Below are 24851 nucleotides of genomic sequence, written 5' to 3'. Positions count from 1 at the left end.
GCATGCCAACATATATCAATAACACCATGGTTTACATGCATACATATGTATGTACATATGCACTCAATCACACACACACATTATACAGTAGACATTCGGTTAAGTGCGTGTCCATTTAATTGTGCCATTCTATTAAGTGCGCTTTTTTGGGAGGCCAAAATCTAGTTCAAAAAAATTACATTGTTTCTTCACAAAATTACATTCTATTATATTCGAATTTGGAAAGAAAAATGCATTTGCAAAGCATCTCTATCTTTGCAAGATTGTCTCCATTAGATTAGCTATTGATGGTGGGGACATTGAAGGAAATGGGTGAGGTTGTGGTCGTGATAGGTCATGGTAATCATGCATCAACAATTCAAGAAGTGGATGTTGGGGCATCAAAGGAGAGTCTAGACTTCGCGATTATGGATGGCAGTTTTGCATTAGTGGTGAAAGTGGTATAGTGAGGCCCGATTAGTTTCAGCAAATGTTTGAGAGAGCAATCTTAGCCATGGAAATGGCAGCCAACAAACGAAAAACCCAAGGGGCATCGTGAAAGGAATAAGGAAGAACTAAACAGATTTTTCATATTTACAACAATACCCCTCCCTTGGCTCACTCTAAGTCAAGAGAATTTCATGAGTCCCTTGTCATGCTTTTCACCCAACATTTAGGGTTAGGGTTTCTTCTATTTGGATTTTTTCTAGGTACTTATGTGACTTATGGTGAGTAAACAAAACCCAAGGGCATCGGTGGAGGAATTTGGTGGCAATCTTCGTAAATTTTTTGTGGCAACAGGATCATCAGGGAATATGTCATTAAACTAACGTGTAACTACAATGGGTGCATTCAATCATGGACATGTTGGAAGCGCTAGAGATAAGCCAATTGATAATTTGTTGAACATGCCTTCAATTGCGCAGAAGGAGCCCACCTATAATCCGATATAGAGGAGGCTGCTGATAATCTACTGAACATGCCCCAAAGAGCCCACTGATAATCCACAACAGATCATGCCATTGATTTTGCTAAACATACCCCCAAACAGGTGGAATGAGCCCAATGATAATCTGTTGTAGAGCAGACCACCAATAATTCGTTAAACATGCCCTTTATAGGGTGGAAAGAGCCCCTAATTTTTTGATCACCTCTAATTTCACGTGGAGGAACATCTCCTTTCAGGCCATCTACTATTTTATCATTCACCTAACCCTTCCGGTTAAGAAAGATAAGGTAATGAGGCTAACTGGTGTAGCAAATGCTTGTTGTATCAACAAAATTTTCATATTCAGCCCTAAGTGCGCAGCTCAGTTAAGTGCGCACATATTCCCTAAGATCAAAGTGCGCACTTAACCGAATGTCTACTGTATAAATGTAATGGTAAAGTACCTTCTGTCCATGCAATGTTGATGGTTTGTTGCATGTAATACAAAATATAAATAAGTCAACGTTCATATTGAGGATAATATAATATTGCATAGATAACACAAAAGTTGTATTGATTGTTTAGCACTAGAAGAGCTCCTTGTACACATTTGACATGTGATCATTTATTTTTGAAACGTGAATTTATGTAGAGAAATTCAAATTATAAGTAAACCTGAAGGCTGAGACATTGAGTTGTGAAAAAAACATCCTTAAGCTCCTCAAAGTCATAACTATAAGTTATGTATGTTAAGATGATCTTTAGATGCCATCTCATTGTGAAGATTGTGCTCTATGAAGAGAATCAATGTAAAAAACAGATGAAAAATGAAAGCATAGCGTGTTGATTGACTTAAATGCATATAATGGAAGAGCAATACATTTACGAACACGAGGAAAATTAGGGATACATATATAAACAATAATGAGTATGGCCATTATGGTATTCTAACCATAATCATATTTTTTACATAAATAGTTATTATATATATCTATGAATATTAAGGATGGGTCAATATTGTTACTTGGCAAAAAACCCAATTAAATAATGATAGAAAACAATGACAAACAACACATTATTGATGAGTAGAGTTTGGTACAAGGTCATTAGAAACAAAATAATACCATATGCATGACGATATTAAATGACATGATAAGAAGTAGAACTAACCTTGTACGTGTATCAAACTAACAATGGCAATGATGATTTGTGTGGAGCCATATGAATGATCAAAAGAGGCTACAACAATCTAGAAAGTCAATAGAATTTTCGAAATGTCTTCTGTATTTCATGCTCATCATAAAATTAGATTTCACTTTTTTTAAAGATTAAAACTTAAACATCATCCAACTGTTATTTGTGAGTTACGTTGCATCAATTTGTTGGTTTGCTTAATAATGGTGTTACGTGTATACTTGGCATCTTTAAATCTATCTACATCCCATTGGTAAAAACAAATGGACATTGTATGCTCCAATACTCAAATATTATTTAAAATAAAATGCATGGACAAGGTAAAATCGCCTTAATAATTATGAAAATCGATCCTATGAGTGACCAATTCTATTTTCAGTGACATATACCCGACAAGAGAGAGTAAGGGTAGATTTTCTATTGATATCTCCTACATGTTTACAATGCATGGTTGTGTTGACTTGAGATATGATAACTTCCAATACTATGGTAGTGACAAATTAGTTCTAGATTCTTACCAACCTTGTGACTAATCTCATTACCATAGGCCAATTTTTAGGTCAAGCAAGCATCTAACACATATTAGTCACTAAAGAGAACATTAAAGAATTGGATTACAAATGTGTAGGATACTTGTTTTTCTTATTAAAAAATTGAATTTGGGTTTCCTCTTTTTTAATAAATTGAATATTAATGCCATTGGTCTTTGTCAACTATTTGATTTATTGTTCGTAATAATGTTTTATCAATGATCAATTAAAGTTTTGTTCCTTATAATCTCAAATGATTTGTAAACATTATTAATTTTCTCTCAGTATGTCTCTTTCATGAATGCGCAACCACTCCATATGCAAGTAATGCCATGACTAGAACTTCGTCGGATTTATCGGAGAACTCACATTGTTAAGTCAAACCTATTGATTGACCAAAATGGGAGAAAAAGGCACGTGAGAAGTAGATGAATGGAATGAAGGGATAGTTAGAGTTGGGTTTCCATGATGCTTTTACATGAGATGAGTATACGAGCACAATGTGCCATGCATGTTTATATGATTTGATGAAGGTGGTGTTGATGGGTGGTATGTCCACATGCGTGTTTGTCGAGAAAGAAGAAAGAAAGATATATTAAGGTCTTGTAAGGCCAAAATTGGCCCATGAGACAATTGGTTTACAACAAAATGGGATATTTACCCATTCATTGAAAGTAAAAACACCGAGAGAGATGGGTCCCTTGTCAAGGCCATATCCACATCGCTAAACTAATACCATCCACGAGGTTCTCGAATGTTTGGGTTGCACTAGATAAAAGCATCGACAAATTTGATCGAGAATCTCAAGGAGCACCCAAATCGTGACATATATGTACATATATACATATACACATGCATATACACATACACATACACACACACACTCTCCGAGGAGCTTCTCGAGCGATGGAATCCCTAAAAAGGGGGGTCAAGGAGTTGATTGTGTACATACCCATTTCCACTGAAGCAACATATAGTATACACAACAATACTCCTTTCTCCGAACTCTCAATCTAAACATATACATATACATATACATATACATATACATATACATATACATATACATATACATATACATATACATATACATATACATATACATACACATACACATACACATACACATATATTGTTATACATACACATACGCATACGCATACGCATACGCATACCCATACACATACATACACATACACATACACATACACATACACATACACATACACATACACATACACATACACATACACATATTGATATTGATATACATATACACATACATATAATGATATACATATACATATACATATACATATAAGTTTATAACCATACTTGGAGGTATGTATTTCACTAAATCTTGCAGGCTTATGTGTATAGGCTGCCATTATTGCAGCCAGGGTAGTATGTATAGCATGGATGGATATAGAGCCCTTTCACTAAATCTGTAGGCTTATGTAGCCATTTTTGCAGCCAAGGCAGCACAGTATGGATGGATATGGAGCCCTTTCACAAAATCTGTAGGCTTATGTAGCCATTTTTGCAGCCAAGGCAGCACAGTATGGATGGATATGGAGCCCTTTCACAAAATCTGTAGGCTTATGTAGCCATTTTTGCAGCCAAGGCAGCACAGTATGGATGTACATGGAGCTCTTTCTCTAAATCAGTAGGCTTATATATAGATAGCCATTCTTGCAGCCAAGGCAGCATAGCATGGATGGATATGGAGCATTCTTTCACTAAATCTGTAGGGCCTCTCTATTCTCAGATGATAGATCTGTTCTCCATACAATACATCTCCGTGCCTCTATACAAAGAGCGTTCTAGAGCGTCGCCATCTACCCTATAGCAAGAAGGAATTTGCAGTATTCTAATATCGACAGACGTCTCATGAATTCTCCAAAACCAGCCAGCCACTCGATGGTTGCCGTGTGCAGAGCTTTTGCATCAAGCCAAGGCTTGGAGAGATCAAGATGACTAAAAAAAGTGGCGGGCTTCTTATTACCTGTGTGGGCCTGCAACAGAGTATCTCTTGAAATCTGTTTTTTTTTCAGTTACCTATATACAGTGAACTATTTCATTCATTAAGACAAAGTGGGCCTCTCATTGGCCATGTGGGTTTTGAAGCAGAGCATCTCCAAAGAGTGTTTTACTGTGCTACATATGCGAATATACAGATACACACATGGAAGCATTTCTGTAGGCGATGTTTTACTGCCCAAAAACAAGTGGATTTCTTATTGTCTATATGGGTCTTGACGCAGAGTACAGAGTTAGAGCTGCTGTGTCAGCTTTGCAGTGATATATATACATGTATAAGGCGATCCGGAACTGATATTTACAGTTCAAAAGCACATTTATTCATATGGTTAGGAAAAGAGTATTTCTGGAAAGCTGATTTTGCAGCTCCCTAGTATTATTCAAACAGATTTTGCGAATTGATAAAAAAGTTTAGGGAGGTATTAAAGACACAAAAACAAGTTGGTACTTCATTGTCTATATGGTTTGAAATAGAGCGTCTCTCTGGGAAAAAGCTGATTCTACAGATTCACAGCGATATATAAACAGTTATTGGGCAGTGAAAAAGCAAAACTCACCATGATTTCAGGTGAGGAGCTTTCCTTCTCTGCAAGGATGAATGCTTCTTTGGAAGAGATGAACTTGCAGCTTCAGCAAGCTAGAGGCCATGGCCTTGTTGGGGTATCTCAGGGCATGGTGGCTTCCGTGAGAGAAATGAGTGAAGAAATCGATCTTGAGATGGGTGGTGGAGATGATGACCCAAGCGGATTCTCTCATGCAGCTCAAGCTCTTGTGGGTGTCCATCACCACCACCATCATCATCATGATGATTCAGAAGAGCAAAAGCATCTAATGATGATGGTTGGACACCCTGATGAGCTTGCAAAGATGGGTCAACAACCCCGGAAGAAGAAGAAAGTTGTGAAGAAGTGGCGAGACGAATGGGCAGACACTTACAAATGGGCATATGTTGCTGTCCATGAAGGGACTCATCGCATCTTTTGCTCAATTTGCAAAGACTTTGGACGGAAGCATAGGAGGAATCCTTATGGCAATGAAGGTAGTCGAAACATGCAAATGAGTGCTCTTGAGGAGCATAATAATTCTCTCTTGCACAAGGAAGCTCTTAGGCTGCAGATGGCTTCGAAAGACAAGAATGTCTCAGTGTCAGAGCGTCCAGTATATATCAAAGGTTAGCACTGCAGCAATGGTGTTGCCATTATTCCGGATTTTTAGGAGTCAAAGATAGCTTATTGCTGAAGAAGTAACAAAAAACTAGTGATTTCCCTAACACTGGAAATTATAATTGCTTTTGATAAAGTAGTATGCCCTAACAATGATAGTAATAGTCTCTTTACTCTATAGGTGCATCAGGTCTGATGTGATGTCATGAACTGTATTATTGTAATGCGGAATGTACAGGGAGAATGGTGTACCATATCAATAGTATGTCCTGATATTGGTAGCAGTAACCTTTCTAGAGGCCTCAGGCCTGACGTAATGGCATGGTCATGCTATTGTGATGCGGAATGTAATAACGTAGATATGATTTGAATGCTAAATATACCGTACTTTAAGAGAAGGAAATGGTAATATCTTCTGAGGTGGAAAATGGTGTACATGCCAATAGTATTTCCTGACATTGGTAGCTGTAACCTCTCTGGTATGTAGTGCTTTGTAAGAAGGTAGATATGATTTGAATATAACTAATACAGGAGAATATATCTAAAGTTTATGTAGAGCTGCATGTGCCAAGGGAGCTTTTATGGTGGTATACAGCAAAACTTAAATTCTGCATCCTTGTTGTTACGATGGTTTGTAACAGTGGCCTATTGTCTTTTTTGGGCTTCTCATGTGCTCTGACATTGTTTTTAGGGTGTTAAAGGTATATGGTAAACTTACCTTTTGTTATATTGGTCACATTAGTAACTGTAAAGTAATTTTTTGTTACGATAGTGGGTCTGATGCATGATCGATATGATTTCTTTCATAATCTGAAGGGATTAAATGTTGCATTTAAATTATGTTCAACAAGTCAGAGCCTGGAATCCTGATGATGTTTTGTTTTTTGAAACATTGAGAAGCACTTCTATCAAAAAGTGCCGAATCAGTAGTTGAAGCAGTCATCAGAAGGGATCCCCATGAAGGAGAGTATGTGCAAGCTGTACAAGAAGTGGTTCATTCTCTGGAACCAGTATTATCAAAATATCCACAGTATGCTCTATATACTATTCTTGATTATGATTTCGTGTTTTTATTGTAATGTTCATGTGCACTTATTTGCTATTGCGTGAGTCTAGATATGTTCAAGTCTTGGAGCGCTTTTTGGAACCTGAACGAGTCATAATGTTTAGAGTGCCATGGATTGATGACAAGGGAGAGACCCACATCAACCGAGGCTTTAGAGTTCAGTTTAATCAATCTCTAGGACCATATAGAGGAGGCCTTCGTTTCCACCCTAATGTATACCTAGGGGTGATGAAGTTTTTGGGGTTTGAGCAGGTCTGAAGTATTTTTCACTGTTCAGAAATAGCTGTCATGCTTATCTGGGGACTCATATTCATTGCCTTGTGCATACAGACTATGAAGAATGCTCTTGCGGCTTTTGGGCTGGGTGGCGCTGGAGGTGGCAGTGATTTTGATCCGAAAGGAAAAACAGAAAATGAGGTTACATTTTTTTAATGATTTGGTTTCTTGTTTTAAGTCTTAATTTTGGACCTCTTTAGGAACATATGTACAATGTCTAAGAGCAAGCAAAATTTTCAGATAATGCGCTTTTGTCAAAGCTTCATGGAAGAGCTTTATTTGTATCTTGGCCCTTCTAAGGTGATAAGATTGTGTCATTTCAAGTATATTATAGCAAAATGTAAAAGATAGTAACATTCAAACAATGGTAAAATGCAGGCATAACAGAATTTAAACCTAACAAATTGTAAAGATTATTGTTTTCTTGTATGTCTATCCACTGCAACTTTGCTGATGCAGGATTATCCTACTGAGGATATTGGTGTAGGACAACGGGAGATGTCATATCTATTTGGTCAATACAAACGACTTAGTGGCCGCCATGAGGTACTGTATACTTAATCCCCATTTTGTAGGATGGAGGAAGGTTGTTTAATTAGTGAAGTGCTCGTTTTTTTTCCAGCACATTATATTGTCCAAATTGGTGACATAAATCCGATTTTTAAAGCAAACTTGTGAATAGTGTCGTTTGGTTATCCCCTATACGCACAGTTGAATGCATTCATATTAAATAGATACCCAATATAAGTGTAGGTTATGTACTAGAGTCTAGTATATTTCACTATTTTTTCGTTGACTTGGTCTATCTATCATGACAACTAGGTGTTTATTTGTTGCTCTTACGGTATCTATTGGATAGTTGAGGTGAATTATAATGGAACTGCTACATATTTTTTCTGAATGAGGTAAAATGTTGCAGAAAGATGTTCTAAGATTGCATTCTGTGTCAGGGAGTTTTTTCAGGTCCAAAGAGCTTCTGGTCTGGATTTAACATGCGCACAGAAGCCACAGGATATGGATTGGTAACTTTTGATTGTTATCTTTTACCGTGATGATCCTATCTGGAAAGGGCCACATGAATGAACTAGGATTTGCTTTATACATGCTTATGTTTTAAATACAGATGTCCTCTATTGAGGTATTTTGATGTCCTGATCTTGCAGGTGTATTTTGCGAAGATTTTGCTGGAAGATTTTAGCAAAGACCTAAGAGGCATGAGGTCTATAATCTCTCTGATATAAATTGTCTGACATGGAATGAAGGTCATTTAACTCCTATATAGGTAGTGTAGGTAGAAAGTCTTTGCCCAAAAGCAGAGCTTCATGGCTAAAAGTAAATATATACTCTTTTGTGTTAAACAATGTTAGATGGTAATTTGGGGAGATTTTATTTTAATTGCTTGACCTATACTTTAAACTCAACCGTGCTGAATGTTTTAGGTGTATTGTGAGTGGATCAGGAAAGGTAGCTCTGCATGTAGTTGAAAAGCTGATTTCTGTGGGTGCTGTACCAATAACAGTTTCAGGCAAGCTCTTTGATTTCTGCATGAATGGTGCATAACAATGCCATAAAATGTCATTTTGTGATAAATAAGTGAACACCATATAAATGGAAATTATTTTTAGATGAATCTGTGTGTCTGGTGTGCTGGCATAGGTTAAGATCGCCTTTTTCTTTCTTTTCCCAATGAAGTGCATAGCTGCATCACTGAAAGAGATCTGAAAGAAATTTACAAAAAATATTGTGACAATTGTCGAATTATTTTCTCCTCAGCTCTGGCTTGGACTCTCTCTAACTGTCTCTCACAATATGTGGTTGGGTGCTACATCCTACATATGAAAACGAATACTTATTTGGTCAACCAAGTTGTGAGACATAACCTACTTACGAACTACTGCACCATCATGGTGGGATCATGCATGATCAAATCAGCAGGTAGAATGGCTGAATGTGACCTTAGTAATGCGACTAACAAAATATTGTGACAATTGTCGAATTATTTTCTCCTCAGCTCTGGCTTGGGCTCTCTCTAACTGTCTCTCACAATATGTGGTTGGGTGCTACATCCTACATATGAAAACGAATACTTATTTGGTCAACCAAGTTGTGAGACATAACCTACTTACGAACTACTGCACCATCATGGTGGGATCATGCATGATCAAATCAGCAGGTAGAATGGCTGAATGTGACCTTAGTAATGCGACTAACAAAATATTGTGACAATTGTCGAATTATTTTCTCCTCAGCTCTGGCTTGGGCTCTCTCTAACTGTCTCTCACAATATGTGGTTGGGTGCTACATCCTACATATGAAAACGAATACTTATTTGGTCAACCAAGTTGTGAGACATAACCTACTTACGAACTACTGCACCATCATGGTGGGATCATGCATGATCAAATCAGCAGGTAGAATGGCTGAATGTGACCTTAGTAATGCGACTAACAAAATATTGTGACAATTGTCGAATTATTTTCTCCTCAGCTCTGGCTTGGGCTCTCTCTAACTGTCTCTCACAATATGTGGTTGGGTGCTACATCCTACATATGAAAACGAATACTTATTTGGTCAACCAAGTTGTGAGACATAACCTACTTACGAACTACTGCACCATCATGGTGGGATCATGCATGATCAAATCAGCAGGTAGAATGGCTGAATGTGACCTTAGTAATGCGACTAACAAAATATGACACAATTAGACACGTGCCTTTAGTTGTTGTTTCTAGCACGTTATGGTGCATCTGCTGGTTCCTTGTGTGCTCCTCAAGAACATCAGAACTTGGGGAATATGAACAAAAGCATGTCTTCTTGCTTATCTCATCAGTTTTTTTTGAGGTTCTTTATATATGGGGCCTTCTATGCGGGAGAAGTTCAACATCAATTAGACACATGCTTTCTATTGTTGTTTCTATCACATTATGGTGCATTAGGAAGTTCTGCTGCTCTATAGCTGATAGAGGTATCTGCTGGTTACTCAAGAACAGATATTTGTCGCTATTCGTCAGACATCAGGTGGATGTTGCAGAATCACAGTCTAACCCTCCACAGTGACTTCTTACATATAACAAGATAACACTTCGTAATAGTTTGTATATATTGCAATAATGTTAGGCACATTCATTGTGGCCTATGGCACTGCACTTGTTCAATCCTATTATTGACTTACAATATCTAGGCCTACACATTACAAACACTACAGAAATACTTGATGCACCATGTAATGCATGGTTTTTGTGAGATATGTGAGAAAAGCTGTTAATAGCAGCAGCGGAAGACTTAAAACAAAATAGGCACAGCCAAGCTGTGAGAAGGCTGTTAGACAGCAGTAGAAAAAATGGTTGCAAAGAGTAGAGACACAGCCAAGGAATAGAGCTTGTTTTAAGTAGCAAAAAAGAAAATGAAAACTTATACAAAAGAGGCTGGTATAGCCTATTTATACAAAATTGGGGAATGTGGGTGAAATGGCTGTTTGGTAGTTAAGTGACTCTTGTACTACCAAACAGGTACAAAAAACTAGGAATATCTTGGAAAAGGTAGAAGAGAGAAAAGGCATTTAAAGCATTGCAGATTCTAGAGAGAGAAGGCATTTAAAGAGTTGTAGATTCTAGAGAGAGAAGAATCTGAGAAAAGAGAGAATGTAGTACAAAGATAATAAATATGAAAGAGAGTGCAGGGCTGGAGCTGCCACCCTCCAACACCTCCTCTCAGCTCCAGAACGGCAGTCCAACATTGAGTCGATCAAGGAGCTGATCAATGGCTTGCCTTGGAAGTGGCTTAGTAAATAAATCAGCCACATTTTCTTGAGTAGGGCAATATGCCAAGTTGATGACTTGTGATTTCACTAAGTCACGAACAAAATGGTAGTGCACTTCGATGTGTTTTGTTCTACCATGAAATGCTGAGCTATGTGCCAAGGCACGTGCACTTTGGCTGTCGGTGAAAACTGCAATAGGAGAGGTTTGCAAAACACCAATGTGAGAAAACAATTGCATCAACCATAGCAACTCATAGCAAGTATCCAAGTAGGCGCGATATTCAGCTTCCGTCGATGAAGTAGAAACTGAGTTTTGCTTCTTCGATTTCCAAGAAATCAAGCCTGAACCTAACATAAAACAATAGCCAGATGTGGACCTTCTAGAATCAATATCACCTGCCCAATCAGCATCTGAGTAGCCAACAAGCTCAATGCCGCCTCTAAAAGATAGACCATAGTCGAGTGTGTTGGCCAAATACCGAAGAACTCGAATAGCTGCTTGCCAATGACTTTGTCTTGGAGCAGTTGAGAATTGGCTGAGAATACTCACGCTATAGGACAAATCAGGCCTGGTATAAGTTAAGTGAAGAAGGGACCCGATTAATCTCCTATATTTCGTGATATCCTCAAATATGGGAGAATCGTCTTCACGAGATAGCTTTGAGTTTGGATCCATTGGACAGGAGAATGGCTTGCAATTTGTCATGCTATAGGTCTCAAGGAGTTGCCTGAGATACCTATGTTGGCTGAGAAAGATACCACCATGTGATTGATAGACCTCCATACCTATGAAATAATGGAGAAGTCCTAGATCAGTCATTTCAAAGGTTGTTTTGAGGTCAGCGCGGACCTCCTCGATTTTAGATGCAAGGGACCCTGTAATTAGAAGGTCGTCAACATATAATATGATCAAGCAAAGCAAATTATCTTGGGAAAAAACATAGAGATTGCTGTCAGCATTACAGTTTTGAAACCCAAGAGAAAGAAAGAAGCTATCAATTTTGTCATGCCAAGCTTTGGGAGCTTGCTTTAAGCCATACAAGGCTTTGTGTAACTTGTAGACCATGTTTTTCTGCTCTAAAATCTCGAAACCTGGAGGCTGTTCAACATAAACCTCCTCTTTCAAGTCACCGTTAAGGAAGGCTGACTTGACATCCATTTGAAAAATGGCCCATTTGTTGTGAGCAGCAAGTGCAAGCGCACATCGAATAGATGTGTACCTTGCTGTTGGAGCAAAAGTTTCCTCATAATCCACTCCTTCAACTTGTGAGTAGCCTTTTGCCACTAAACGTGCCTTGTGCTTATCCAAAGTACCATCAGCATGGTATTTGGTCTTGAAAATCCATTTCAATCCAATGACTTGTCGATGTGGAGGCCGTGGGACCAGCTCCCATGTATGATTCCGCTCAATGGAATCAAGTTCAACTTCCATTGCTGCTTTCCACTTTGGAAGAACAAGGGCCTCTTTTGCTGTTGTGCGTTCTTTTGATTGCACAACAGTGCACAATAAAGCAAAGTTGCATGAGTGAAGAGGCCGTTGTGACTTACGTGTTCGAGAACCAGATGTATACTCATGAAGTTCAGCATCGGAGAGATGAGAATCACGAATGGTGGCTTGAAGCCACTTGGGAAGTGGTGGAAGCTGGTTTGTAGAGGGAGTGGAAACAAGTGGAGTTGAGGGAGAGGTTTGAATTGTTGGCGAAGTTAGAGATTGAGTAGGAGGAGATGGGAGGCTTGAAGATGAGACATCTTCATCTAAAATAGGAGATTCCGGAGGAGCTTGGATTTCAACCATGAACTCAGGTAAAATCCTAGAGTCATCCGGCTGAGACTCCACAAAATGAACATCCCTAGATATGACTAGGGACTTTGACTCTAAATCCCATAACCTGTATGCTTTAGATTGTGTGCTGTAACCAAGAAATTTGCATTTCTTGGTTTTGGACTCAAATTTCGTCCTTTTATGATCTGAAATGTGAACATAAGCATCACAACCAAAGACTTTAAAATGAGATACTGAGGGCTTTACACCTGTAAATGCTTCTTCAGGCGTCATTCTAGCAACTGCTTTTGTTGGGCAGCAATTGATGATGTAGACTGCTGTGTTGACAGCTTCACCCCAAAACGAGAGAGGAAGATCAGATTGAGATAGCATCGTACGAGCCATCTCTTGGACTGTCCGGTTCTTCCTTTCCACGACTCCATTTTGTTGAGGAGTATTGGGTGTAGAAAATTGGCGAGCAATGCCTCGTTGAGAGCAGAAATGGTCGAAAGCTTTGGAGATAAACTCTCCACCATTGTCTGACCTGATCTTTCGAACTTTCTTCGATGTCTCGTTCTCCACGAGAGCTACCCATTCTTGAAATTTTGCGAAGGCTTGGGATTTTTCTACAAGAAAATAAACCCAAACCTTGCGGGAGAAGTCATCAATTATAAGCATGAAGTAGCGTGCACCACCAAGAGTAGTGGTTTTCATGGGACCACAAAGATCCATGTGCACTAACTCCAAGATAGATGTTGCTCGGTGAGTGGCTTCATGAGGGAAAGGCTCTCGATGTTGCTTGCCATGAAGACAAGCAATACATGGGGTATTGGGAGATTTGAAAATAGGAAGACCCTCAACTAGTTGGGAGGAGGAGAGCTTTTGAAGAGAATCATAGTTGAGATGACCAAACCTAGCATGCCACAACGTGGGATCTTCTTGTGCCACCAAGGCATGAGAGCCTTGAAGAAGATGAAGAAGATGAGATTTGGAGTTTTCCAAGGGGCTATGGGAGCTTTTTAGGCGATATAAACCCCCTTCTTGTGTGCCACTAGCTACAATTTGTAGGCTGTTGGTGTCAATCACTTCCAAAACTGAGCTATCAAAGTAGACTCCATAACCTTGCATGGTGATTTTGTAAACCGAAAGTAGGTTGGTAGAGATGCGAGGCACATGTAGCACATCTTGAAGAACGACAGGTTCTTCACTTGAAGAATTGTCAAGAACCACATTACCCACACATGAAGCCTCAATGCTTGAGGCATCTCCTATAGAGATTTGGGAAGAGCTAGGCTTCACATCATGCAAAATGGATTTGTCATAGGTCATGTGTGAAGTGGCACCACTATCTACTAACCACTCATCGATGGTTGAAGTAGTTGGTCCAGCCAAATGTGAAGTATGTTCCTCAATGCCAAGGAAAACTGTTTCTTTGGCTGAGTGGGCCGAGTTGGATTTCGGTGTAGGTTGATTTCTGGTAGAAGAAGAGTTCTTAGCATTGTCCCTTTTCTTTTTCCGACAATCTGGCTGAATGTGACCTTTGTAGCCACAATAATGACAAGTGAGCTCCTTGTAAGCTGGGTTGTTTGGCGGTCTTGGATTGGGTTTGTTGTAGGAGTTACCATTTTGCTTCCACTTGCCTTTACTTGTCGCATGTAGAAGCGTCTCATTGGAAGTTTGAGCACTTTTCTTCCTTGTTGCCCTATCTTGTAGCATACCAAGAAATGTATTCATGTCAGGTGTGTTGGGAAGAAGAGAAATGGTGTCACAAAAGGCTGAGAATGACTCAGGCAACTTTATCATTAGACGATGCACAAACTCAACTTCAGTGGACTTGCTTCCCAAAGAAACTAGTTCCTTTTGGAGAGTGACAAATTCCGTTATTTGATCCATGATGTTGGGAGTGTCATGAATCTTGAGATTTGCTAGTTGGCTTTCAATAGCTATCATTTGAGCATGATTAGCTCGATGATACCTCCTTTTGATGGCTGTCCATAGTTCATTGGCTGTCTCGTCATCTTTATCTTGAAATTGACGAGCAATGCTCGGTTTAATATTAAACATGAGGAAAGCATGAGCACGAGAATCCTTATCTAGCCAAGCTTCAATCTCAGCGTTAGATGAGCCAGCAACTGATTTGGTTGAAGAGGATGAAGTTACTGGTGGTTTCTTGTCACTACCATTGACTACATTCCATAAACGATGGTATTGTAGCAAGGTCTTTATTTGTAGCTCCCAATCCAAGTAATTGTTCCCATCCAAGATGGATTCTTTGGGGAGTTGGGGAATGGTTGATGAAACAATGGTGGCATGTGAGGCCATGGATATCCTCCTCTTGAGCTACAGCTGGACAATTTACAGCAGTTGTAAGTAGATACTCAGGGTCTTTCTACTTCTCCCTAGATGCTAGGTGAGGCTCAGATAAGGGGAAAAGAAAACAGAAGAGCCTCCTCTGTAGGGTTGGGAGGGAGGGATAAAAGAAGATAGGTCTGTGTGCTCTTTGGCAAAAAAAAATCAGGCTGAGGATATGGAGACCTCACTGCTCTGATACCATGTGAGAAAAGCTGTTAATAGCAGCAGTGGAAGACTTAAAACAAATTAGGCACAGCCAAGCTGTGAGAAGGCTGTTAGACAGCAGTAGAAAAAATGGTTGCAAAGAGTAGAGACACAACCAAGGAATAGAGCTTGTTTTAAGTAGCAAAAAAGAAAATGAAAACTTATACAAAAGAGGCTGGTATAGCCTATTTATACAAAATTGGGGAATGTGGGTGAAATGGCTGTTTGGTAGTTAAGTGACTCTTGTACTACCAAACAGGTACAAAAAACTAGGAATATCTTGGAAAAGGTAGAAGAGAGAAAAGGCATTTAAAGCATTGCAGATTCTAGAGAGAGAAGGCATTTAAAGAGTTGCAGATTCTAGAGAGAGAAGAATCTGAGAAAAGAGAGAATGTAGTACAAAGATAATAAATATGAAAGAGAGTGCAGGGCTGGAGCTGCCACCCTCCAACAAGATAGTGGGCTGGCTGAATGTAAATGTATTTCAAATAGAGGAAATACAGAAGCTCTTATTTTGATGTGTCAGGATAAAGAGCTCTATCCTATACTAAATTATACTCTTGGAGATGTAAAGAGACCAATAGAATTTTTATGCCCTCTGATGCATGTACAAGGGCATTTTGAAAATCAAGACTGCCTTAGGACTACCCAGGGGAGGATATGAAGGACCACAAAAGGGGTTGTCGGGGGTTCTTGAGCATTCAAATCGAGGAGGATAGTCTATCAGGCTGAGGCTTGCACATTAAGGGGAAGAGCAAGTTTGAATAACACTGCTATCACATGAATCCTCAATATTGGGAACAAACTCTCACATGCTGAAAGTATCAACGAGTGTCTGAAAGAATAATATATGTGAACTATGCAGGCTTAATCAGCCCAAGACAGAAGCATACGGAGGATAATCCCTTCACCTAAGACTTTGGGTATCAGTTTTGCACTGTTGCTAGAGTTTTGAGCAAAATTTGCCTCTTATACTTAGTAAATTGAATGTCTAGTTTTATGTAGGTAGTATATATATATATATATATATTTCACTTCACTTCAGCTCAGCTTCTTGAGTCCTCCTATTACTCCTGGGTAGAGTTCTTTGTAAGAGCTGGGAGGTTCCATGGGTCATTTTTCCCTGCAGCTGTTAATAATAGATCATCATCATCGTCTCCAAATTTTAAGTTAGATATATTTTACACATTCACTACTTTTGATATCGGGAAAGTTCATATAGAATGCTGATGTTATTTCTTTCTATTCGTGACAAGATGTGAGGCTAGATAAGTGGTGCTTTGTTGGTTGCAGATTCTAAAGGCTATCTATTTGATGAAACTGGTTTTGATGATGTAAAGTTGAGATTTATACGACAGATAAAAGCACAACAAAAAAGCCTCAGGTGAAGATTTGTAAACATCAATTATATCTTGACTCTTGAAGTTTCAAAATCAGGGCATATGTTCATTTATGGTATATGACTACCATAGTTGTAAAATACTTAGCATACACTGCGCAGACAATACGTATGCTAAGTACCTAGAAAGTATTCTACCTTTTAAAAAAAAAAGCTTAGAATACATACGCTAAAGATAAAATACATAGAATAACTGTTCTTTGGCCAAATTATTATTACTTTTAGGAAACACAAAATACTAGTTAAATATGTTAAATACATGGAACATTTTGAAGTGGTAGTTCTAAAATGTAGAGTGCATTAAATACATGAAACATTTGAAATGGCAGTTATAAAATGTAGAATATATTGAATGCATGGAACATTTTGAAATGGCAGTTCTAAAATATAGAATACGTGTCAAATACTTCAGAGTATTCTAAAATGTATTCAATGTAAATACATGTTTTTAACAATTATCACGATTACAGGGAATATATTAAGAGCTATCAACGAGCAAAATACTATGATGAAGCTAAACCATGGGCAGAACAATGTGAGATGGCATTTCCATGCGCAACTCAAAATGAACTGAATCATTCAGATGCGATTGCATTAGTGAATGGTGGATGCCGTTTCTTGATAGAAGGTAGGTATCTACATTTGTTTTCTAAACATTTTATTATTTTATTCTTATTATTTTCGTTAACTTCATTTTTGAATTCATCAGTTTAAACTCTTAGAGTAGAGATATATTGTATAGGTCGTACACAATAGAGTAGACCAAAACAAAAGATACACATGAGACTGCGAGTATAATGCAGCCACCAAAAAAAATACCTGTAATCAGGGAAAACCTGAAAGTACGATGGAGACCAAAGGGCAAAAAGGGGGCACAAACTTAGAAAAAAAGAAAGAAATTAACGTCTTTTAAGAGGCCAAAATAGCCAATAAGACTGAACAGGAGATTACATCTTAAAATGTTGTCTTTTCTTTGAGAACAACAAACCAAAATAAATTTAACTAAGCAAAAAAGTAAATGGAAATAGAAATAGACCAAGATGTGACTAAAGAATCTTGTTATCCATACATGTAAGATTTTGAAATTAGAGAAAGTCACATTGGGTTAGAGTGATCCAAACTGATATTATTAACTTGGAAAACAAGATAACATGGATCAGCCCCAAAATATCACTTGGTACGAAGATGGCCCACTACAAGACACTTTTTACACACATTGGAGGATTGATTCATCATCAGACCACGTTATATGGACATACATCTATCCTATGCGTTGTGTAGTGATAGGGCAGCTGTGAACTTCATCACATCAGTTAGAGATACACAAATACCTCTAGAAGAAAGAATTTGCCAATTGTGTCATCAAGGAGTGGAATCCGGATAAACACTATGTTTGTCATTGTAGTGTCTTTTATGAAATCAAACAGAGATACCTTTGCCTCTTTCAAGGCTTTGGCTCACTACGCAAGGTAATGGAATATGATGACCAACGGTGCCTAGAACTTTTCTTGCTAGAACTCAAGAGACATAGGGAAAAGTTGTTGAAGGACAATAATACAGCCACACAAGCTCATCCACAAAGAACAATCACAACTTTCTTTGGCCCCATCACTGCTACTAGGACATAACCGAGGGGTTACAATTGATCAGGCAATAGCAATTTGTTGTGCACGTAGGTCCCAACCCCATGGACCATGACCTCAGCACCCTTGTGATTGACAGATAAAGGCCATTATCTCCTACCATCGCAGGTGCTTATGTTGCTTCAGAGACCTCTCCATTCTAGATCGACCTATACTAGAGATCTTTCGAAGACAAAAGTTATAATATATCTAACTTGAGAATCTCACATGTGCCGAAAACCAGATTCTTTCGTCTCTTTTTATCTTATTTACTTTTATATTTACTGAGTAATATTTATTTTATTTTGATCTGTTCTCAAAGACGAGACAACACTTACGATGTAATCTCTAATTTGGTCTTATAGGCCATTTTGGCCTATTAAAAGATGTTAATATATCTTTCTTTCTTTCTTTCTCTCCCTTGATAGGGTTTGCAATGCCAAGGATAGATTCCTCAGAGAGGTAGGGCACCCTTTTATTATCAAAAAATAAGTGAGTCGACATCTGATTAGGCTTCCATATTCATTACAGAGTAAGTTGGGAGTAAGCAGCTGCCTTTACGACAGAATAGGCTGGCAGTAGGCTATTACAAATATAAGGCACCCAGTGTTTTCCCCAACATCCTCTCACTTAAAGGATCTAGGTGACTCTCATTAGCTGAATGTACTGGTAATGAAGTGTCTTGGATGACACTTTGTAAGACAGTCTGGCCAGAGGTTGCTAGCCGGATCAAGCCATCCTCAATCTACTCATGAATGAAGTGGTATTGGAGATCAATGGCTTTGTTCATCCATGAAACATAGATTTATTTGCAAAACATATGACATTTTGCCTTCGTATCATGATGAAGATATTTGAGTATGGACATGACCGCTGACCGATGACTCCACCCAGATTGATATGTGAATCCACTCACTACTCCTACTGTGTATGATGTCTGAACCTTTGCTATTATAGCATACATCAATGATATGTAAGCTGAAACATGTGGAATAATCCACATCCCTTCTTACGTTGGAACTTTGGAGACTGAAGAGATACTGAAAGTGGCTTAACATTGGCCATGTGAAATCTTTCTGATACCTTCTCAACATACATCAATGATCTGCAAGCTGAGACCTAGCATTGTGTATGAATGCTCATGTGCTAGAACCACATGTAAACTTCAACTTCGAAGGGACTTGAACTTCTTGCGACAAAGGGGTATGTCTATTGATGACTAAACCTTGAAAATCAAAGCCTATGTGACTCTTTCCTCCAAAGCCTTTAGTCCAAATGATTGCCCACATGAGATGGAGCGAAGCATTGGTGTCCATGATATAATCTAGGTGGAGATGGGAGCTTTCCCCATAGTTATTGAGGGATTATTCCGATCAGTGATTAGTATCCAATGCCTCCCTAAGAAAAGGTACTCAAGATTGGCACTAAGTCATCAAAACTGCTGGCTGAAATTGGAGACAAACATGTTGGTATGCTGAAAATGGTTCTAGCTTCATAACATAAATATCGTCACACTACCACCATTACAATGTAGCTTGGAATGTCCACATCAGAATGCTACCACTATTCCAGGGGTTATGTCAATTGATGACTACACTGTGAATATCAAAGCATATGAGACTCTTTCCGCCATTGATGTGATAGGGTAACCTTCAGTCCAAATGATTGCCCGCATGAGACGGAGCAAATCATCAGTGTCCATGATATAATCTAGTTGGAGATAGGACCAGTCCCAATAGTGATTGAGGGATTATTCTGATCAGTGATAAGTATCCAATGCCTACCTAAGCAAAGGTACTCAACATTGGCACTAAGTCATCAAAACTGCTGGCTGAAAGTGGAGACAGATATGTTGGTCGGTATGCCGAAAATGATTCTAACTTCATGGAATATGTAGCACCACATTACCACCACCATTCCAATGTAGCTTGGATTGTCCACATCAGAATGTTTACAGTGGAAATAAATGGCGTGATTTTAGAAAGTGAAAGAATATGGATCTGTCGGAGGGTGACAGCTCCAGACCTGCACTCTCTTTCATCTTTCTTATCTCTCTTCTACATTCTCTCTCTTCCTAGATTATTCTCTCTAGATCTGCAACTCTTTAAATGCCTTCTCTCTTCCACTTTTTCCAAGATATTCCCTCTTATTCCTAGTTTATTGTACTTGTTTGGTAGTACAAGAGTCACTTAACTACCAAACAACCATTTCACCCATGTTCCCCAATTTTGTATAAATAGGCTATACCAGCCTCTTTTGTAATGACTTTTATTTTTGCTGCTACTTGCAAACAAGCTGTACTCTTTGGCTGTTTCTACTCTTTGCAACCATTTTTGCTACTGCTGTCTAACAGCCTTCTCACAGCTTGGCTGTGTCTATTTTGTTCTAACTGTTCTGCTGCTGCTATTAACAACGTTTCTCACAGGATCAGCAGCACAACTTCTCTTGGTTGGAAAATGGCCCACTACTAGACACTATTTTTACACATGGCGTAGGATAGATTTAATTTTAGGCTTTCTTGTATGGATACATATCTATTTCATGCTCTCCAAAGTGGAAAAGAATAGAGTGATTCAAGCTGATATTGGAGAATTGGAAATGAGGAAACATAAATCTCTTGGTAGGAAAATGGTCTACTAGTAGGCACTTTGTATACACATATCGCAAGATGGATTTATTATCAGACTTTAAATGGATACACTTCTATCTCATGTGCTTTGTAGTATGATAAGACAACTTAGAATCTCTTCGCATCAGATAGGAGATTGAGATAGGCAGATATGCACACGAACTTTGAGAATGGATATAGTGACTGTGCCATTGGGGGTTGGAATCGGAAGAACAGTGTACTGTGGTGTTTTTTATGAAATAAGGAGATACGACTGCCCATTCAAACAAGGTTTTGGCCTTGTACTGACTATGATTGTTCTTGCTAGAACTCAAGAGACATAGAGAGAAGTTGTTGAAAGGTAAGAGAACAATCACAGCGTTTCTTTAGCCACATCACTCCTCATTTTACGAGTCAATCAGTGACTACACAAGTGGATTCTCAACCATGAACTTGAACAAAGTTACAATTACAACTGTGGCATTGTCATCCTTGTCACTGAAAAATAAAGATCATTATCACTCGGCATCGAAGGTGCTTCCGTCTCATCGAAGTATATCAATCTTGGAGTGGTCCATGTTGGGAATTTTTGGAAGACAAAAGTTTCATTCTATCCAAGTTTCAAATGTTAAGCTCATAGATATATAGATCCTAATGCGAAGAGTGGACCAAAACAGAAGATACAAATGCAGCTACTGAGACACCTAAGAGAAGGGAAAATCTGAAAGCAGGAAGGATACCAAAGAGAAAAAAGGGGATGTGCCAACTTTGAGAAAGAGACATAAGGTTAGGGTAAAGTTCCTACTCTTCACAGGGTCTGGAATGTTTATCAAAAAATGAGTTGACAGATAACTAGGTTGCCATATTTAATATAGAGTAGACTGGCAATAAACGGCCACCTTCATTACAGAAAAGGTTGCCAGTAGGCTGCCACCTTTATTACCAAACATATTGCACTGAGTAAGAGGCAGCTGGGGCTTTTACCCCAATGTGTTGTTCATTATCAGCGGTTTTGAGATTTATTTCTTCTATTTTGATGGGGTCATATTTCCTTAGAGAGAATCTCCAGTTGTTCAAATAATGCCTTCACATTTTTGGCTGGATTCTTATCTGTTGTCGCTATATTAGCTGGTAGCTATCATGACAAGTCTGTATGACATTATTAGCAGGTATATTAATGGTCTTTCTGTCACGTGAACTTGAATTTACCCAAATTAAACTAAGCTTGCAACCATATCTGAACCTATCATTTATGCTAGCTAACCTCTGTAAATCTCTACTGCAGGTTCTGTGATGCCATGTACGTCAGAAGCTCTCAATGTCCTTAGGAAATCAAATGTTTTAGTTGCACCAAGTAAAGCAGCCAGTGCTGGAGGTGTACGTATATGAATATGTGGTTTCTACACTTAAAATTTCAGTGTTTTCTTCTCTGTATTCTTAGTTCTTGTTTGTGCTATATTCAGGTGGCCATTTCAGCTCTTGAGGCAACACATAGTTTGAATGAGATACAAATGCAGTTCTCGATAGGGGAGTTCGACTCTAGATTACAGGTATGTGATGTTATGTAATACACGTTTCCTTTAATCACAAGGAATTTTGGATTGAAGAGTAACCGTTTGTCAATCGAGAACATTCAGGAATTCATGAGGGAGGTTTATCAAAAATGTGTTAAGGCAGGTTATGAATATGGCATCTTGCGAACAAATACAGAGTAAGCAAGCATATGTTACTCCTCTTTTTATTTACATTATGGACTGCCTTAATACATATCCAGTTCTTATGTCTCACAGTAGCATGCACATTCTCTCAGTTTTCATTGTATTTGTATGTGAAATTTTCTATTGGCCTTCTTTACAAAACCTGTATCTGTTTCTAATTTTGTTAATGACAGGGTTTTAGTTCACGGTGCAAACATTGCAGCTTTTCTACAACTTGCTGAGGCTATGCATGAGCAGGGTGTCGTATGAGCGATTTTTTTGTCTGAAATACAATGAACACTTTCATCCAATACAACGAGAGGCTGGCAACAATCTAAGAACGTTTTTCTCATCTATGACAAAGTGATACTGATCTGTTAGCCAAGCCATTTCTTATAACAAATTCATGAAAGAGATTACGGCATCACGCTAGAATGACCGAGTCTCTTCTTTTGCTGGCTAGCATCACGTCTCATGGAAGGCTAATGAATACCGAGAACATACTTCTTTTTGTTGCAAGATATAAGCAGTCATGATATTAAGAGAATCTTGTACACTAGAGTTCTCTAGGGAAGGGTGGATTGTGCATACACAGATCAATCCTCTTCTCTGGAGTACTGTAATATGTATATCGATACATTTGGAACTAAACTCTATATATATACAGTGAATAGCCAGCTTATGTGCGAATACACTTTCATCAAAACTCCTAAGATTTTTGTTTGGGCCACTGTTAATATTCTTTTGATGTCAGGAAATGAAATCCTAAACGCGGAAAAGTTATATATGTTTACAATCTCTAATAGATGTCAATATTACCTTTGTTACACAAAAGACCAACTAAATGAAATGAAAGAGCTCGTCCATTCGTTATTAAGGAACATTGCCTCTGAACTTGTCCTTTCCTCGTTCAGTTAAAATTTTACAAGATTAAACTTGAGTTGCAGCGTGCACCATTTGATGACATATCCATCTCATGTTAAAGATTTCTAATGCATTGTGATACAGAATTGTGTCTCGGCCTTATGTGTAAATATATACACATACATTGATGGTATGCTCTGTTTGTCATTATCAATAATCATCCTTTCCATGAAATGTTTTCATTCTTCAACAGTTCTGGGTTTGAAATTGTGCTGTTATATAACTTGCATGCAAGCATGTAAATTGTGCTTGGCATAGATGGGTCATGGGTCATGGATGAAGAGTAGAAACTATGGCTTTTTATCTTGGTGGATTTTTTTCATTTGATTTAATTCAGAAGTTTATTTGAAATCAAAGCTTTGCCACCAGTCATCACATGCACTGTGCGACGTGATCTCATGACTCTTATTTGGGAATATATTTGTAAGTTGCTAATTAGTACGTAAGACAAAAAAAAACATGACAATCTAAAACTTTCCAGGAAGAAAATTGCAAAAATATGGGAATTAGAATGTGCGAGACACAAACAATGGATAACTAGGATTCAAAAGAATGGGTTTCTGAAATCGTAACATTATGATTTAGTATACATCATAGCAATCAAATTGTTCCATTGTATGCATTTGCATTGTAAGTCCACTGCGTTAGGAATTTTAAAACATTCCATTACATTTACTTAATGTATATCATTAATTATGATAAACAAGGTTAATCCAAGGGGGTCAACTGAAGGTCAATCTCAAAGATCAAATATGACGAAACTATCTTGAGAAATATGCACATAACCTGACAAGCTCTTGTCGTATCAATTACTAGAAAATTAATAATGAGACGTTTAATCATGTGCTCTTGGAATTTCCGTCATCAAACATTTGGTCATGTATTAGCCTGAAACTTTAGTAATGACCTTCTAATAAGTTACATCAACACATAGAAATTAGGGAAAAGTACCAGGATACCCCTGGAAGTTCGTCTATTTACCAGAATGCCCCTAGAAATTCCAAATTTACCAAACTACCCCTATGTCCAAAAAATTACACTTTATAAAGTAATTATACACTCAAATGTTTGGTAAATAGGGCTAGTTCGGGTCCATTTCTTCCATCTTTGGTAAATAGGGTTTGTAGATTTGGTGTATAATTACTTTTGATCGTTTGTTGATGCATCAAAGTTGCATAGTATGAACCATACATACCATACATGCATTCGCATTTGCGTAAGCAAAACACCATCAAAGAATGATAAATACCATACTTTTAGATTAACTATTTATTATGAGGTAAATAAGCCTAAAAATGGATTTATTTTTTTTAAAACATTAAAAAAATGGGAAAAAAACAAAAAAAT

General features: G+C 38.1%; 1 protein-coding gene across 1 annotated transcript; it reads left to right on the top strand.

Moving 5' to 3' along the window:
- Window positions 1-4184: 4184 nt before the first annotated feature.
- Window positions 4185-23390, top strand: LOC147853347 (Amino acid dehydrogenase family protein). The gene is made up of 15 exons (XM_087333006.1): window positions 4185-5842; window positions 6735-6864; window positions 6951-7152; window positions 7231-7317; window positions 7417-7476; window positions 7636-7722; window positions 8127-8198; window positions 8340-8395; window positions 8616-8701; window positions 16548-16638; window positions 17124-17281; window positions 22169-22260; window positions 22347-22433; window positions 22521-22594; window positions 22775-23390. Exons 1-15 carry the CDS (start codon window positions 5230-5232, stop codon window positions 22848-22850), a joined length of 1971 nt encoding a protein of 656 aa, XP_087189132.1. The 5' UTR covers window positions 4185-5229; the 3' UTR covers window positions 22851-23390.
- Window positions 23391-24851: the final 1461 nt, after the last annotated feature.

The sequence above is a fragment of the Azolla caroliniana genome, unplaced genomic scaffold (assembly GCF_043228905.1).
Source record: "Azolla caroliniana isolate FFs.n. ecotype wild unplaced genomic scaffold, voAzoCaro1.0.p SCAF_17, whole genome shotgun sequence".
Lineage (NCBI taxonomy): Eukaryota > Viridiplantae > Streptophyta > Polypodiopsida > Salviniales > Salviniaceae > Azolla > Azolla caroliniana.
Note: the sequence above shows the minus strand (reverse complement) of the source record. Positions and strands in the feature narration are given on the sequence as shown.

What these genes read in the sequence shown, in the direction of transcription:
- LOC147853347 (XM_087333006.1), top strand. Translation starts at nt 5,230, where the DNA reads ATGATTTCAGGTGAGGAGCTTTCCTTCTCTGCAAGGATGAATGCTTCT. An exon ending in AGTTTTTGGGGTTTGAGCAG is followed by an intron (nt 7,153 to 7,230) that starts GTCTGAAGTATT and finishes TTGTGCATACAG; the next exon opens with ACTATGAAGAATGCTCTTGC. An exon ending in ATCTTGCGAACAAATACAGA is followed by an intron (nt 22,595 to 22,774) that starts GTAAGCAAGCAT and finishes TGTTAATGACAG; the next exon opens with GGTTTTAGTTCACGGTGCAA.